Here is a 14,369-nt window from a genome sequence, read left to right as displayed (position 1 = left end):
TGATTTATGTCATCAGAATGACGGGCATCTTGACGTCTTGTTTCTCTGTCCGCTCCTGCTTGTCACGACTTGGTTACCAAGCGTACGCTGCATGACCTCAATGGTCTCGAAGGCTCATCGCGCACGTTTAACACAAAGGCAAAAAAGACTTTGTCCACAATCATGGGGCCCGAATTGCTACAGAACCTCGAAAGCGAAAGCACCAGTGAGACGAGCACTTGGCGAATGCAAATATTTACTTGGTCAGTCCAGATCCTCCCACGGGCTGTAGCGAATGAGGTTGTCGCCAAGGATCTCAACCTCGATGCCACTCCATGCACGATGACTTCCTAGCTGCTCTATCACAATCCACAAACTCTCGAGTCGGATCCGATCAGGCTCGAGATCGAACTCGGGCGTCCTCACGGCGGTAGTCGGATCTCGAAACTCCCCTTCGCACGAAATGGCATGTATAGACGCATTCGGCCCACGGCCATACATGACTACTATGCGAATGGCAGCATGAGAGATGTGTTGCCCGTTCTCGTCCGACAGCACGGGGCAGCGGGCTGACGCGTATGCTCTCGTAAGGCGAGGCGCCGTGATACTGGCTCGCTTGCGCTCTTCGCCTGCAGCAAATTCGAGTGCCGGCAGCCGAGTGCATAGCAGTCCTGCGCCGTCCCCTGGTACAGGACGTACGGCACATTCGATCATGGTCCCGATTCGTATCGCAAAATCGGACAGTTGCCCTGGCTCGAAAGTTGAGCAGACAATGACGTAGGTACCGGCTTCGAGGTTTGCAACGTGCGAATGCGCGCTGCCGCAACGATAGTCTCCAGAGCTTGCAACAACATCCTTTCTCCCAATTGAAGATACGCGCTTGCCCGATGACCACACGAGGTCCGTGTGGACGGCGATGTCACGACTACCAGTCGTTAGCAGGATCGAAAGTGGCGTTGACCGTGAGATGGTGATGCTAAACTGCGGGTTTGCCGAGTAAGTAGGAGAAGAAGCGTTGCCGCCCGCCGACCTCCGCGTCCATGAGCTGGAAAGCTCTCGGTAATGACGCATAGCCTCTTCGGCTGGTCCTATCTTAAGATCTGTGGCCGAGAAGAAAGAGAATGTGCAAGAATACTCATTCAGGGGCAGCTCTTCGTGCGCCATGACAACAGTGTACGTTTTCCCTGCATCAAGGGCAAACTTGGCCAGAGTCTGGGGGGAGTCGACATAGGGGCCACGGTATAATGCTCCTCCGATCTCTTGCACTCGTTTACCTCCATTGTCGAATATCGAAATGCTGGTGTAGCCGAGACGTCTAGCAACGGAGGCTAGCGACCCTGACCTTTGATTCCGCGCAATGCTTAGTTCGGCGTCTGCAAAATGCCTACTAAGAAGAATCCAGACCGTGTCGCTAGTGCTTGAACATATGGAGTACTGTGGGTTGTGCGCGAATGTGCCACTCCAGCTCTTGGCGGGAACGTGCCACGTGAAGTGATGGTCCTGACGACGGCCGAAGCAGCTCGGGTTCCAGTTGAGATACATGGACTCGAAATTCTGGGCAACTTCCTCAAGAGATATCCAAAACGTACCGCGTGACGGCGCAGTGCTTGTCATTTCAAGATGTGCGCCCCCGGCACTCCCGATCGATGGAGGATTCGCAGTGGAACGCGAGTGTTCTCTGAGTTCGGCTCCTTTCCAGACGAGACCGTCGCACCACGGATTCTTGACCAAGAGGCGTCGAGCGCCGTTCACTTCCTCGAGCCTCAACACAGCGTAATCATGCTCTCCAACGAGTCCCAGAGCGTCCTCTTCGGTGTGTGTAAGGCGTCCCGTACCCAACGTGATGATGAGGTCTCTTTCTTTATGACACTGCAGCATACGACTCCAGGTTTGGTTGAGATCCACGTCCTCGCTAGATCTAATTGTTAGCTCGAGTCAAAGCTCCATCTGCTTGTCCCATGCAACGCCTACCTCTGGAGGAATAGTTGCTCAGGTATCCAACCCGTCAGTACCCAAAGATCTGTACCTGAGTTGCTGCCGGGAAAGTCATAACCTCCCCGCACTTTTAAATATGCTTTCTCCATAAGTGCTGGCCAGAGCAAATCAGGATTACGACGGTCAACAACGAATAAGTTACGGTCAATGCCAGCTCGTGATACGGGCAGTCGATCATCGATAACTACCTCACGAAAGCAACCATTGAAATGCATGCGGAATATGTATTTCCCAGACTGCGATAGCTTTGGACGATCGTTGGTGTGGTCGTACGGAAACATAAGGCGTGAGAGAAGCTTTTTCCACGAAATGTCAGGGACAACGCAAGTGATAGATATTCAGGTAGACGCACCGGCTTGCCTCGCGACTTTGCGACAAGAACATCCATAGCTGCACAAAGGCTAGCTACTACAGAACAGTCCGTCGTTATATCCTGGACTAGGTCACTGTCGCCACTTGCGGCCATCAGTGCAGCGGTACCGTCGAATGGCTCATCGGTGTGTAATAGAGAGCCGACAAGAGTGGCAGGTCGCTCCCAGCCTCCCAGAATATTGTTTTGCTGATGGGACATAGCATACTCGGTATGATCCCTACATGTCATGTTGCTGATCAGGACCTCAAACGTTTAAACAATATTCTGGAGTACTGACGTGTATGGCGGATCCCCTGCGGTAAGTTCAAATACATCATCACTTGGGTCGGACTTCCAAGGCGGAAACAAACAGGCATGTAAGTAGGATGATTTCCGAAGAATGGTCTCCTCTTCGCCCGTGATCTTGCGGTACGTAGGCGGAGATAAAGTGCCGCCGGACTCTTTGGACTTGAGCTGCTCAGCCCACGTGATCATCTCTCGACATTTTCGCCGCAGGCGAAGACGGTCAGTCGCATTGGTTGCCTCGGTATAGGCCTTCATGTAGAAGTCTGCGGCAGCAATCGCGTGTTGCAGAGCCTGCTTACTGTCGCGGTTGGCCTGCCGTGACAGTTGCTCCTCACTCTGCAGCCAAGTCAGCCTTTGAATGCCAGTCACCTGTAAGAACGATGTCCCAAATGAACGGTCAAAAGTCAGTCTTACTGTTGCGAGATGCTCGGCATTGTTCATGACCTGATAACCTGTATACATGAGCTGGCGAAACAAGAAACCGACTCAATACCGACCAACACACACGCCGGCAAGCGCCAATTGTGTTTCAGTATCAGGCTCAAGGCTGAATGCCACTAGCTGAGGCGTCAGGAGCCTCTTGTCTAACAAGATATGTATTTAGAAGAGATAAGGGGGTCCGCAAGAGCTCCGATCGAAGATGCGCAGGAGGTTCAATAGGTACTGAGGGCGGGCCTGATAGCCTGGTGAATCTGAATAGGCGCAGACCCCTCTATACGACTCTTGATGCAGCCCCGTGCACAGTGGGGTGAGCTTGACGTGACGAGTTGCGGAAGGGTGATACTTTTACACCGATCAAGCACATTAGAGACATACTTTCAGTTGGTCGAAATGTCTCGTTTGAGACAACAAATAAAGCGGGTCGCATGGTGCGTTGTCGTAGCCGAGGTCCCCCGCCCCGAACTACTATGGTGCCTTCTCTCTGGCGGATGTGCAACCGGCATTTCGCCCCCCTTATCTACTGCACAGCGAGTACCAAGTGACGTGCGGGCGCTATGGGACCTGAGATCTAATAACCGAGCACGAGACGGCTCTTGAGGCCGAGGTCGACACCCAACACCCGACGTCACCCTTCCTGGAGTTAAAGCTGGTTTGCGCGCCTCTTGGGTACCGGGTGTCTAGGTCGCAGACACCCTAGGTAGACATTCTTTGATGTTTCATCGCAAGCCATCTACATCGCCCGACACACTTCGTTATCTATCCCCCGTTGCGTCAGACTGATCGCAGGCGTGCAACGAACCGAGGTCGGCCAGCCAGCGCGAGCTACCTCAATTCGCGGGGATACCAATTGAAACATCTTGCGACCAGCTTCTCGGTACATTACCCACCACATAGCAGAACGACATGGCCGCACAGTCGAAGCCCGTCAATCTCGCCCCATGGGGCCGCGCCGTCGCAGGCGCTTCAGGTGCCGTTCTGGCGAATGCTCTTGTCTACCCTCTCGATATGTGAGTTCTTGCACCACGCCCATTACTTGGGGCGGCTCGTCCTCTCTTTCTCGCAGCTCTGCATGAATTGTGAAGTTGACTGGTTGGTGCCTCTAAAGAGTCAAAACAAGACTACAGGTACAGGTCAAAGCACGGCCAATCAAGGAAACAGGCAATGTGCCCGTTGTCGCCGCCGGAGCCGTCGAGCCGCACTATAGTTCAACGTGGGATGCCCTTTCAAAGATTGCTGCGGAAGATGGCATTCAAGGCCTGTACGCAGGCATGAGCGGGTCACTTCTTGGTGTGGCCTCCACAAACTTTGCCTACTTCTACTGGTATTCCATTGTCCGAACATTCTATATCAAATCAGCCAAAACAACGGCTCCTCCTTCTACCATCACCGAACTTGCACTGGGTGCGGTCGCTGGTGCTGTGGCCCAGCTATGCACAATACCAGTTGCAGTGGTCACTACAAGGCAGCAAACCCAACGCAAGGGCGAACGAAAGGGTTTCTGGGAGACGGGACGGGAAGTTGTTGAGGGCAGTGATGGCGTCTTCGGCCTGTGGAGGGGCCTCAAGGCTAGCTTGGTGTTGGTAGTGAACCCTGCCATCACCTATGGGGCTTATGAGAGGCTGAAAGAGGTTATATTCCCTGGGAAAAGCAGTCTTAAGCCGTGGGAAGCTTTCTGTAAGTGGCAAGCGTGAAGCGACGTGGACTGTATCTAACTAACGCCTGCAAGTGCTCGGAGCCATGTCCAAGTCGCTTGCAACACTGGCTACGCAACCTCTGATTGTTGCCAAGGTCGGGTTACAATCTCGCCCACCCCCGGAAAGACAGGGAAAGCCATTCAGCAGCTTCATTGAGGTGATGCAATTCATCCTGGAGCGAGAAGGGCCACTTGGTCTGTTCAAGGGCATCGCGCCTCAGATACTAAAGGGACTGCTTGTGCAGGGGATTCTCATGATGACCAAGGAACGGTAAGCGCCACTGACGAACCGTATTAGTATATATACATCTGACTAACGATCTAAATTATAGCATGGAGTTGATGTTTGTCTTGTTTCTGCGTTATCTCAAGACAATGCGTGCAAAGCAACTCGAAAAGAACTCGCAAAGCGGAGGGCTACTGCAACAGGTGTCGCAAGTCAAGCCTCTTGTTTCCCGATGAGCGAATGCCAGCATTCGCGAAGAATTGCGCATTGCGAGGATATCGGTTGTGAACATATACGTAGCTCTGTAAGACCTAAACTTTCAATTAAGTATTTCCCGGGGACTTGTCTGTGTGGTTCACTTCACGTGCATGCGCCATATTCCTTGTCTTGGTGGTCTTTTTGGTCTTGGTTAGTTAGATAGGAGTATTGAAACCAGAACCGCAATGACCCTACTTGAATGACGAAAAGCCACAACGGGGATTCTTACTAATAAGTGAGCCTGAAATAAAGGTAACACGGGCACCCATGGTTGCGCTGGTTAAGTACGTACTATGTACACAGATAGTGCCTTATGTCAGCTGCTACTCTATCAATCCGAGTTGCGGCTTGGTTCTCAGATGTAGGCGAGTGTGTATTAGGTAAGCGAAAGATCTTAGGGCATGGAAATCTCTCCCCACAACCACCAGCAGAAGGCTATTCGATCTGTAATCGACCCTCGCAATTGACGACGCCCTTATCCCTCAACCCGACACCATCTAAGCAGGAGTACAGTCGCAGCAATGGCCAGTATGTCAAGTGTAAACGAATCGCATCTTGTCTGTACATCATTCTAACAAAAACGACAGAGTCCAAGAACTCCTCGCAGCATAACCAGTCGCGCAAGGCGCACCGTAACGGGTACGTTGAGAACTATTTCGACAGGTTGCATTGCGCAAACAGAGGTACTGACACCATTCCTACCTACAGGATCAAGAAGCCCAAGACGGCCAGGTACCCTTCGCTCAAGGGCACTGACCCTAAGTTCCGTCGCAACCACCGTCATGCTCTTCACGGCACCGCCAGGGCCCTGGTACGAGGCTTCCACCGGGACATAACATCCCCTCCGGCCAACAAAAAATAGATCAACGCTAACATCTTGCGCTTTAACAGAAGGAGAAGAGGGAGGCTGACAAGGCTTGAAGCTCCCTGGACTGCGAAGATGAAAATGGGGCTTTCTCGCACGAAATGATGGCGTACGGCGGTAGGGGTCAAAATTACGAGACCACCAAGGCAGCGGCGCGTAAAGCCTTGTCACCAGAAGAATCCAAGACCGAGCCTAAACAGAGCACGGCCGTTTTCAGTCATCCAAGGACCGATTGTGTGAACTCGATTGACTGTGAATACCCCATCTATCTCCAGAGGCAGCCGATACTCACGATTATGCGCGCCCTCCCAGACAACCAATTTATGACCTTGCATCCTCACTCATCAGTCATGAACTCTATCTGGTACAAAATGAAAGCGCAACGCTGGACAGGACGTCATGTGGTCCAGCTACAGCACTACTTGTGAACGAAGTGGCACATGTTGGACGCAGCTTAAGCAGGTAACGCTATGGTTACAAGGCATGGGTCCTCTTGGAGCGCGGAGCCTCGCGAGTTGGCTTCGGTGGCCTTGCCAGCGGCAAGGTTGAGCTTGTGATGGAATTGTGTATTATTGAACCTCGTCTCTCTGCATGCTGTGTAAACCCTCTTCGGAGTAAAGAGACAAGGCTGGCTCTGCTTTGCGATCACCTACGAGGTGGGTACGTCGGTATACTGTTCGCCCCGGACTACCGTTTTGTCATCAAGCCGTCGGGCTTGCCAGGTATTCCCTACTATACTGCTGACGATGAGGGTTTGCGTCCAGGTCAGATGACCGGTTCAGTGGAGTCCACTTGGGTTCGTCTTTGAAAAGCCTCATTGCTTTTATGTACTGTGGACATGTTGAGCATGGAGCGACTAGGCATGGAGGTGAGAGGGAGAGGGGCTAAGGTGTGGTCTGTGAGGCTGGGCTGGACTGCGGGCACGCGTGTGAACTTACATTCGTTTCATCTGTTGTGAACCGATGGTATATACCAGGCGGTAGGATAATCAAGTCATCCTAACGAAGAATTAGTCTGACCCAAACATGCAACTTCTCAAGTAGGTGATCTGGTACCTTCTCCACGCGGATCCGCACCCATTCATCGTCACGACTGCGGACATCAAAGTATCCTCGCCCATCGCGGACATACCTGATCTCCTCGTCCTCGTGAAGATGTTCGTTGAAAAAACTCTTGACTTTGTCCTCATACACATCACCCATCTTCTCTGGAGAAACAATGATCTCGTCGCGGTTCTTGTAGCCTCTCTTTGCGGCCAGCTGGTTCACCCCTTCAATGTCTGTTATATTGTGATAGTAGACGCCGAGTTGCTTTAGCCCCTCCTCGTCGACAGCGTTTCCAGAATCATGGGGAAGCCGTTGGTCACCCTGCTCGCGAAGTTGTTATCAGTCGACCAATCTCACGAAAGACGTTGCTTGAAAGTCGGCTTACAGGCAGGTTGTCAAACCAGTAGGCTTTCATCGTTGCGGGTTAGCGTCGGCCCAAGATTACGGTAATTAATGTGGTTGATGGGGATGCTGAGGGAAGGGCATGAAGGCTGATCATTCGTCACGATTGATGGTGGACGTCAGTTGTGTGAGCGCAACTTTTGTGGTGGGGTCGGCGCCTTATCTAAGATACCTATACCTAAGGTAACTTTGAAATGACGCCATCAGAGCCCAAGCTGGTTGTGGTGCCTTGCCCCTCCTCAGGTACTAGCATCCACAGTTCGGATTGCTCCACGTGTGCTCTTCAATGGCAGTTGCAGGCAATTGAGGTTCTATACGACACAGCAGCCGCCTACGTAGGATATCGACTTTCACGCAACATTATCGCCATCGCTCTGCAACACGGACTTTCTAACTTGCTTTTGTCAGGATATTATAAGGATTGCCAGAGAGTTACCCATATCACAATACCACTACAGTGCAGATTTCAGCATGAATGATTTGTGCAAGAGCTAGTTGAACTACCTAGGAAAAATTCGCTAGGTTGCCTTGCTGACGTTCATGTTATCGTTGTCTGCCAAGTCAACCGGGCTGTAATCGGTCTCTCGGTCATAAGCTCCGCTGCCGTAGCATGGAGCAAGGCGAAAGCATGCATTCTGCATCACCTCGCACGAGTATCTCTCTCCACTGGAGCTATCTTACGGCCTGTCAGACCTCTGTTCAACCACTCGTTGGGGAGGTGAAACTGTCATTTGATTCAGGACACCATGATCGAAAGGACTGTTAACACCGCGATCCTATTGTTCTTCCGCCGCTCACGCCACTTTATTTATTCGCCTAGCCCGTCGTATTGGCGCCGACGAGACGCTCATAGAACCTCTGCAGCAAGTTCAGGGGCACCCATGGCCAGTATGTCGTTGTTTGGGCCGTCCACAGCTTCGTTGGCTGGTCTCCTCTCAAAGATTCGTCGCCACCAGCCAGGTGGGTCAAAAGGGCGTGAGCCATTATGCAGGGGTGGGTAGACATCAGTGAAGAAGTACCATATGTGCCCAATGACCACGCCCATAATCTCGTCCTTCGGAACAGACCCATGGAGAACTAAGCTGAAAGCCATCAGTACCCACGGGAGATATGGCGCGGTGAATACGAGGAGCCCTAGAAAGCTCAACCTTGTGTCGGGATTACGTCGAGACCAGATGTAAACGAGTGTCGAGGACAGCGGATGTCCCAGGAATGGCATTGACACCAGAGGCGAGAGAAGAATAAGACTTGTCATGGCGTACATGAGTAGCCAGGAGAAATGCGCGGGAGAGCGACCTGATGACTCTTCTAAGAGCCGGGCATAGCGCTGGAGGAAGTAGACGTGAAATAGAAGATCCAAGGAAAACGGCCCGAAGTATAGGAAGGTCGTCAATAGCCGCCAGTACTAATGAACAGAAGTATTAGCTTGATGACCACCAACAATTGCTCGGGAAAATGACCCCACCTGCGATTTGACGAATACTGCGCGAAAACTGTAAAATAGTTGGAAAGGTGTTGCCATCTGACACTGCACGAGAGCACTGGTCAATAGTGTGGCAGTAGTCCACCACCTAGTGCATATCGGCATCTCCCAGAACCATGTTTCAAGCGGAAGTCTTCCACCATCTCCCATCATTTGGTCCATCTCTTTCAATTTGTTTCGGCACTGCTGCAGCCCTGCGAGAATCAGCGGTCATTGCCCGGGCTGGCTTGCGATGATTGCACGATAGCTTCCCGCTGAGACGTGACGGAATATAGTAACAATCGTATGGGTTGCAGAAGGTTAAAATTGTTGGAATGCGCTCCAAAAACCAAGGTCTTCGTCGGTTGTGGTGCAATGAGACTGGGCATAGATCGGAGTAATGGTGAGGTGGCCGCTTCAGCATCCGGGAGGGCGCACCTGCAATGCCGCTTGGTGTTCTTGATCGAGCCAGGATTATGACGGAAGGTGAAAGATAACACATTGGGCCCCGCCACAATTTAGCGCCATCAGGTCGCGCCCCGGCAGATGGGTAAGGATACTTAATCTACATGTACTTGCATATCACTTGAACCGATGGTTCAGAGCATGCATGCAATTATGGCGACATTGCTGCCCTGGGGCCCTTAATTAGGGGACGCGTTCAGATTATATGTCCGTGCGCGACAACACGCGCGCGCGCGCGCCGAGTTACATGGTAGTATTCTCCTTCATGTTCCTCATCGAAAATCCGTGTGGCTGGTACCCAGCCAACCCATATGGCCCAGCGCGCTAATTGTACTTCGAGGGCTTCAGGAACCCTTTAGACGGGTTGATACCATCCCCAGATTCTCTACCCCCATTGAGACTGTTATTGCGGTCACCGCTTGAAGCGACGAGTACCATTCGAAGCTGCAATTCTTATTACCTTACCACGAACGGCGTGCCAGACGGACCCGTCTCAGATACGCGCTCCCAACAGGCTTGCCTCTGGCTGGAACGGACCTGTCGCGTCGCGTCTTTTCGCGCCTCGGCATCGCAACGACACAATCCTCACCACCTCCAAAAAACCAAGCATTTCGCCTGGACGGGACGAACTCTGTAGCAATCAACTGCGTACGACATCACTATCTCATGCTCTTCACGCTTCGACCTCTCCGAAAACTCACGCGCCTTCACGCCGATACATCAGCACTTGTCCTGAACCATGCCACCACGCTCAGGTACCAGCAGAAAGTCGGACGCCGGTAGGCGAAAGTCTCGACTTAGCGATGTGCAACGTAAGTTGGACCGATCTTTATGAGATGTTCACCTCCAAGCTAACCTGACCTGGATCCAGCTGGTGACCCTGTTCCGCATCGTGCGAAACGAAGATATCGCCCTGGTACAGTAGCGCTCCGCGAAATCCGGAAGTACCAAAGCAGCACCGATTTGTTATTGCGAAAGCTTCCATTTGCCCGACTGGTGGGTGCATTCTGTTCCGGGGGGGCAGGATAGAATTGTGCTGATCGCGTTGACAGGTCAGAGAAATCGCGATGTCGTGTCGACCGCGTGACGAGGAGATGCGCTGGCAGTCGCAAGCAATTTTGGCACTCCAGGAGGCTGCGGAGGCTTTCATGGTGCATCTCTTTGAAGACACCAATCTCTGTGCGATACATGCCAAACGAGTAACCATCATGCAAAAGGACATACAGTTGGCACGAAGGATACGAGGGGCGTGAGTTGAATTGAGATGAGGTGATATGATGGATCCTGGGTTGTGGGCTTAGGGGAGGAATCTGTTGAGAAGGGAACGCTATGTTCTCATTTACATATACCCTATGTTGGTTCCGTTGGAGGCGACGTTGAGTGAAGGCGAGAAAACGACGGGCCTGGGAACGTTCAATTCGGTCATTGTCGTTAAGTTTCCCCCTTCCTACTAGGCGTTCCGGAGAGTAAGGCCAGGTCTGTGGCTGGGGTAAAGTATTCCCACATGATTTCATTTACAAGGCGGATGCTCGATTTCGTAGTGCATCGATGAAGTCAACTGACACACGTGAAGCTCGCAGAGAATGCCTGAGCAGTGACTGCTCATGTTGCAACAAGGATTGGTGACCAAGTGCGATTTAAGTTTCTTGGGGTACCGTACCTTACCCGGAGCGTGACTGGCGCTTGGCCAACCGTACTACGTCACCATAGGTCTCATTCCACAGTCAACGAGCACTTGATAAAAGGTGCTGGCACTACCTCCGCTCTGACATCCATTTTGTAGCATCAACTAAATCTGCCTCTCAGACCGTCATACAGACCTGCTTCTTTAGTCATGCACCGCTTTCCCGTCACGCCCTTCAGATGGCGTCTACCACTACAAGCTGGCACAGGCTTGGGCTTAACCTATTCTCTGCAATGCCGACGTGCATTCAGGCTCGATTCGCAGAACAAACTTACGACCAGTTCAAACAATAAGCGGACACCGCCTTCACATTCGACTCGGGGAACACTGAATGCCGACTTCGTGAGGGATTGTTCTCGGGGTAGCATGGCAGGTATGAGCTGGAGTGGCATCAAACAGAGCTTGGCAGGAATTGGCACAGACGGTGATCTAACTTGGGCAGGTTTCGGCGCCGGTCTGGTCGTAGGATTCTTTTCCCAGGCCATCGTCTTCGTATCTGGCCTGGCCATGCTCACATTGCACGTAAGTTTATTGTGGGAGAGGAAGAGAATCCCCGATGTCATATACTCGATTAAAACAAAGCACTGTAGGTCGTACACCGATGGGGGGTTGATATTCCCGAGCTGCTCGGGCTGAGGCAGCGGCTGAGCCGGGTCATACTAAACCAGCCGTTCAACAATGCAGTATTTCGGTTGTCATTCGCTGCTACATTTACACTAGCGGCGTTTGCGCGGTTCTGATGGAATAGCTCCATAGTGCTCTAGTAAGCTACACACATCTTGCCAGTTTCAGATGGGCTGCGTTTCTCTAGTCAGCCATGCAAGGGTTAAGGCGTCGTCCTTGAAAGCATCCTTTGTCTTGTTGAAAATGTCCGTGTTATGGGCATTAAGCCACTCTTTCTCTGTCGTGGTCAAAATATTGATGTCGATAAGGTTCTTGCAGTAAGGAGCCATCGTGACGTGTTCGAATCCGAGGTAAGGCTTGTCACCGAAGGAGTGCTGGGTCTGAACCTCCTTGACAATAGCGAGGTTCTCGATACGGATGCCGAATGCACCGTCTTCGTAGAAACCTGGTTCGATGGAGACAACGTTTCCAGAAGCGAGTGATACCTCTGCGAACTGGACCCTGGTACCGATTCCGATTGGACCCTCGTGCACATTCAGGTATGACCCAACACCGTGCCCAGTTCCGTGCCTGTAGTCTAGACCTTCCCGCTGAGAAAAGAGTACTTGTCAGCGCAGTTCTCTTCATGTCGAGGATGAAGCTTACCCATAAGTGCTGCCGCGCCAGGCAGTCCAGTGCAAACCCTGTCGTTCCCTTTGGGAATATTGCGCTATCTAGTGCAATGTTCCCCTTCAATACAAGCGTATAGGCCAGCTTCTCGGCTGCTGTGGGACAGCCGAAGTGAACAGTACGAGTCACATCGGTTGTCCCATCGAGATACTGAGCCCCCGAGTCGCAGAGGTAGATTGCTTCAGGGTCGATGGCTGGGCACGAGCCACGCTCAGGTTTGTAGTGGATCACAGCAGCGCTTTTGGGAAGAGTCAGTATATATCACGATAAAGATCTCAAACGGGGCGCAGAACGCAGGGTGGGGAACGTACTTGGCGCCTGTGGATGAGATTGTGTCAAATGACAATCCGACATAATTCGCTTGCTTCTGCCGGAGCTGCTCGAGTTTGTCTGCCGCCTCCACCTCATCCAGCACGGTTCTCTTGGCCACCAACTGGTCTTCGAGCCAGGCGAAGTATTCAATGAGCGCAATGCCGTCTCTGATGTGGCAAGCCCTCATGCCTGCCAATTCAGCTTCGTTTTTTACGGCCTTCGCATCTCCGATGAAACTGCGCACCTCCTCAACGAGGTCATCGCCGCCAAGTGCCCGCTTCAAAGCCCAGGATGCCTTGCTCGAGAGAAGAGTTCGTTTTTCTCTACCCTGCACACCTTTCGAGGACTTCAAGGCTTTAACGTTATCGAAAATACAAGAATAGGGCTTGGTTACAATCCCATTCTTTCTCAGGTATTCAAGGCTGTCGGAGTGGAGTTTGGTGTCGTCAATAAATAGTGTGGCAGTATCGAGAGTGATGACGGCGTAAGAGAAGAAGACGGGGTTGTAAGGAATGTCGCTGCCGCGCAGATTCAAGAGCCAGGCAATCTCGTCCAGCATAGACACTACCATGCCAAGTGAGTCCTTCTTCGCAAGCTCTTGACGCAGATCTCTCAGCTTGGTCTCGACGTTCTTCCCCGAGAACGCCGTGTCTAGGATCACCACGGGATTCCTCGGGCGGTCAGGGCGATCCTTTCCCCAGACTATGTCAACAAGGTTGCGTTCTAAGGCAACCAGCTCACTGCCACCGAACTTTTGGATCTTTGATGCCAGCTTCTTGGCTGCAGCTGCGGTAATGAGTTCTGGATCCACAGCAACTGTTTTCCCGCCGGCGGACTGTTCTGCGGACCAATCTTGCCATGTAGGGACATCCTGGAGACCCTGCTTGAGCAATAGCCAGTTGTGGTCCAGCTGCTTCGAGGCTTGGTTGAAATATCTGCCGTCAGTAGCAAGAGCGGCCTTGTCGAGTGTGATCACTGCACAGCCGGCAGAGCCGCTAAAGCCGCTGATGAACTCCCGCCGCGCATCGCAGGCCGCTATGTACTCCGAAGAATGGCTATCTTCTGAGGGAACAACTAAGATATTCACGTTATACCCTGCGCCACGGACGAGAGATCGGACCGGTCAAGACTTACCATACACGTCGATTGAATGAGCTTTCATAAGCTCTCTCAGTTTCGAGAGACGACCAGACGTATCGACTCTCTCCATGATCGGCACTGAGGTCAGGGATCGAGAATGGCGTTTAAGGGTTTTGTGAGTCAATATCGGAATCGGAAAGGAGGAACACTGAAAATTGGCGAGAGCAGTCCCAGAAGCCAAGATAAGTATGCCACGAGATGCCCGGCGCAACGTATAGCTCTGCAAGGCCTTCCCTAACATGTGATAAAGATGGATCAACTGCCCCTGCCAAGAGGGAACCCAGGCTCAGTGATATTGGGTTGTTCGCAGATACTGAGATGATCTTGTGAGGGGGTATGGACTGCGCACCGCTAGTTACCTAAGGCACCTACCTACCTAGGTAGGTAGGTTGCCTGTGCTTTCGGATCATTCCAGGCAACACACGCCTTCATGCATACACGGGTTCAGAG

The 14,369-nt window shown here is 52.2% G+C and overlaps 8 protein-coding genes across 8 annotated transcripts; 4 read left to right on the top strand and 4 right to left on the bottom strand.

Annotated features, from left to right (window-relative positions):
* Window positions 1-148: 148 nt before the first annotated feature.
* Window positions 149-3,066, bottom strand: VDAG_06610 (calpain-7; the record flags this gene model as incomplete). The annotated part of the gene is made up of 5 exons (XM_009659314.1): window positions 149-1,891; window positions 1,951-2,270; window positions 2,327-2,564; window positions 2,625-2,984; window positions 3,047-3,066. 5 exons carry the CDS (start codon window positions 3,064-3,066, stop codon window positions 244-246), a joined length of 2,586 nt encoding a protein of 861 aa, XP_009657609.1. The 3' UTR covers window positions 149-243.
* Window positions 3,067-3,737: 671 nt separating this feature from the next.
* On the top strand, window positions 3,738-5,322 carry VDAG_06609 (peroxisomal adenine nucleotide transporter 1). The gene is made up of 4 exons (XM_009659313.1): window positions 3,738-4,080; window positions 4,179-4,747; window positions 4,800-5,037; window positions 5,099-5,322. Exons 1-4 carry the CDS (start codon window positions 3,977-3,979, stop codon window positions 5,226-5,228), a joined length of 1,041 nt encoding a protein of 346 aa, XP_009657608.1. The 5' UTR covers window positions 3,738-3,976; the 3' UTR covers window positions 5,229-5,322.
* Window positions 5,323-5,698: 376 nt separating this feature from the next.
* On the top strand, window positions 5,699-6,334 carry VDAG_06608 (60S ribosomal protein L29). The gene is made up of 4 exons (XM_009659312.1): window positions 5,699-5,778; window positions 5,838-5,889; window positions 5,959-6,061; window positions 6,142-6,334. The coding sequence occupies exons 1-4, from the start codon at window positions 5,772-5,774 to the stop codon at window positions 6,169-6,171; spliced, it is 192 nt and encodes a 63-aa protein (XP_009657607.1). The 5' UTR covers window positions 5,699-5,771; the 3' UTR covers window positions 6,172-6,334.
* A 336-nt stretch (window positions 6,335-6,670) lies between these two features.
* Window positions 6,671-7,696, bottom strand: VDAG_06607 (1,2-dihydroxy-3-keto-5-methylthiopentene dioxygenase). The gene is made up of 4 exons (XM_009659311.1): window positions 7,547-7,696; window positions 7,171-7,482; window positions 7,054-7,113; window positions 6,671-6,945 (listed from the first exon to the last, which is right to left on the bottom strand). Exons 1-4 carry the CDS (start codon window positions 7,574-7,576, stop codon window positions 6,817-6,819), a joined length of 531 nt encoding a protein of 176 aa, XP_009657606.1. The 5' UTR covers window positions 7,577-7,696; the 3' UTR covers window positions 6,671-6,816.
* A 338-nt stretch (window positions 7,697-8,034) lies between these two features.
* VDAG_06606 (derlin-2) lies at window positions 8,035-9,474 on the bottom strand. The gene is made up of 2 exons (XM_009659310.1): window positions 9,029-9,474; window positions 8,035-8,968 (listed from the first exon to the last, which is right to left on the bottom strand). The coding sequence occupies exons 1-2, from the start codon at window positions 9,206-9,208 to the stop codon at window positions 8,411-8,413; spliced, it is 738 nt and encodes a 245-aa protein (XP_009657605.1). The 5' UTR covers window positions 9,209-9,474; the 3' UTR covers window positions 8,035-8,410.
* A 337-nt stretch (window positions 9,475-9,811) lies between these two features.
* On the top strand, window positions 9,812-10,743 carry VDAG_06605 (histone H3; the record flags this gene model as incomplete). Its single annotated transcript, XM_009659309.1, has 3 exons — window positions 9,812-10,302; window positions 10,413-10,486; window positions 10,543-10,743. Exons 1-3 carry the CDS (start codon window positions 10,230-10,232, stop codon window positions 10,741-10,743), a joined length of 348 nt encoding a protein of 115 aa, XP_009657604.1. The 5' UTR covers window positions 9,812-10,229.
* A 534-nt stretch (window positions 10,744-11,277) lies between these two features.
* VDAG_06604 (uncharacterized protein) lies at window positions 11,278-11,987 on the top strand. Its single transcript, XM_009659308.1, has 2 exons — window positions 11,278-11,547; window positions 11,617-11,987. The coding sequence occupies exons 1-2, from the start codon at window positions 11,325-11,327 to the stop codon at window positions 11,808-11,810; spliced, it is 417 nt and encodes a 138-aa protein (XP_009657603.1). The 5' UTR covers window positions 11,278-11,324; the 3' UTR covers window positions 11,811-11,987.
* Window positions 11,577-13,989, bottom strand: VDAG_06603 (xaa-Pro aminopeptidase; the record flags this gene model as incomplete). Its single annotated transcript, XM_009659307.1, has 4 exons — window positions 11,577-12,388; window positions 12,444-12,705; window positions 12,779-13,853; window positions 13,914-13,989. The coding sequence occupies 4 exons, from the start codon at window positions 13,987-13,989 to the stop codon at window positions 11,963-11,965; spliced, it is 1,839 nt and encodes a 612-aa protein (XP_009657602.1). The 3' UTR covers window positions 11,577-11,962.
* Between the last annotated feature and the right edge of the window lie 380 nt (window positions 13,990-14,369).

The sequence above is a fragment of the Verticillium dahliae genome, genomic scaffold, assembly GCF_000150675.1.
Source record: "Verticillium dahliae VdLs.17 supercont1.14 genomic scaffold, whole genome shotgun sequence".
NCBI lineage: Eukaryota > Fungi > Ascomycota > Sordariomycetes > Glomerellales > Plectosphaerellaceae > Verticillium > Verticillium dahliae.
The sequence above is the reverse complement of the archived record's forward strand: the minus strand, read 5'-3'. Positions and strand labels throughout refer to the sequence as shown.

Bases quoted from the DNA above. Each gene is read 5' to 3' on its own strand.
- VDAG_06608 (XM_009659312.1), top strand. The intron at 5,890-5,958 runs GTACGTTGAGAA...TCCTACCTACAG, and splicing joins CGCAAGGCGCACCGTAACGG to GATCAAGAAGCCCAAGACGG. The intron at 6,062-6,141 runs GTACGAGGCTTC...GCGCTTTAACAG, and splicing joins ACGGCACCGCCAGGGCCCTG to AAGGAGAAGAGGGAGGCTGA.
- VDAG_06607 (XM_009659311.1), bottom strand. From the start codon at position 7,576: ATGAAAGCCTACTGGTTTGACAACCTGCCT. The intron at 7,483-7,546 runs GTAAGCCGACTT...CTTCGCGAGCAG, and splicing joins ACTGGTTTGACAACCTGCCT to GGTGACCAACGGCTTCCCCA. The intron at 7,114-7,170 runs GTACCAGATCAC...ATTCTTCGTTAG, and splicing joins TGCGGATCCGCGTGGAGAAG to GATGACTTGATTATCCTACC.
- VDAG_06606 (XM_009659310.1), bottom strand. From the start codon at position 9,208: ATGGACCAAATGATGGGAGATGGTGGAAGACTTCCGCTTGAAACATGG. The intron at 8,969-9,028 runs GTGGGGTCATTT...TCTGTTCATTAG, and splicing joins CAGTATTCGTCAAATCGCAG to TACTGGCGGCTATTGACGAC.
- VDAG_06604 (XM_009659308.1), top strand. From the start codon at position 11,325: ATGCACCGCTTTCCCGTCACGCCCTTCAGATGGCGTCTACCACTACAA. The intron at 11,548-11,616 runs GTATGAGCTGGA...TAACTTGGGCAG, and splicing joins TTCTCGGGGTAGCATGGCAG to GTTTCGGCGCCGGTCTGGTC.
- VDAG_06609 (XM_009659313.1), top strand. From the start codon at position 3,977: ATGGCCGCACAGTCGAAGCCCGTCAATCTCGCCCCATGGGGCCGCGCC. The intron at 4,081-4,178 runs GTGAGTTCTTGC...GTGCCTCTAAAG, and splicing joins CTTGTCTACCCTCTCGATAT to AGTCAAAACAAGACTACAGG. The intron at 5,038-5,098 runs GTAAGCGCCACT...TCTAAATTATAG, and splicing joins CTCATGATGACCAAGGAACG to CATGGAGTTGATGTTTGTCT.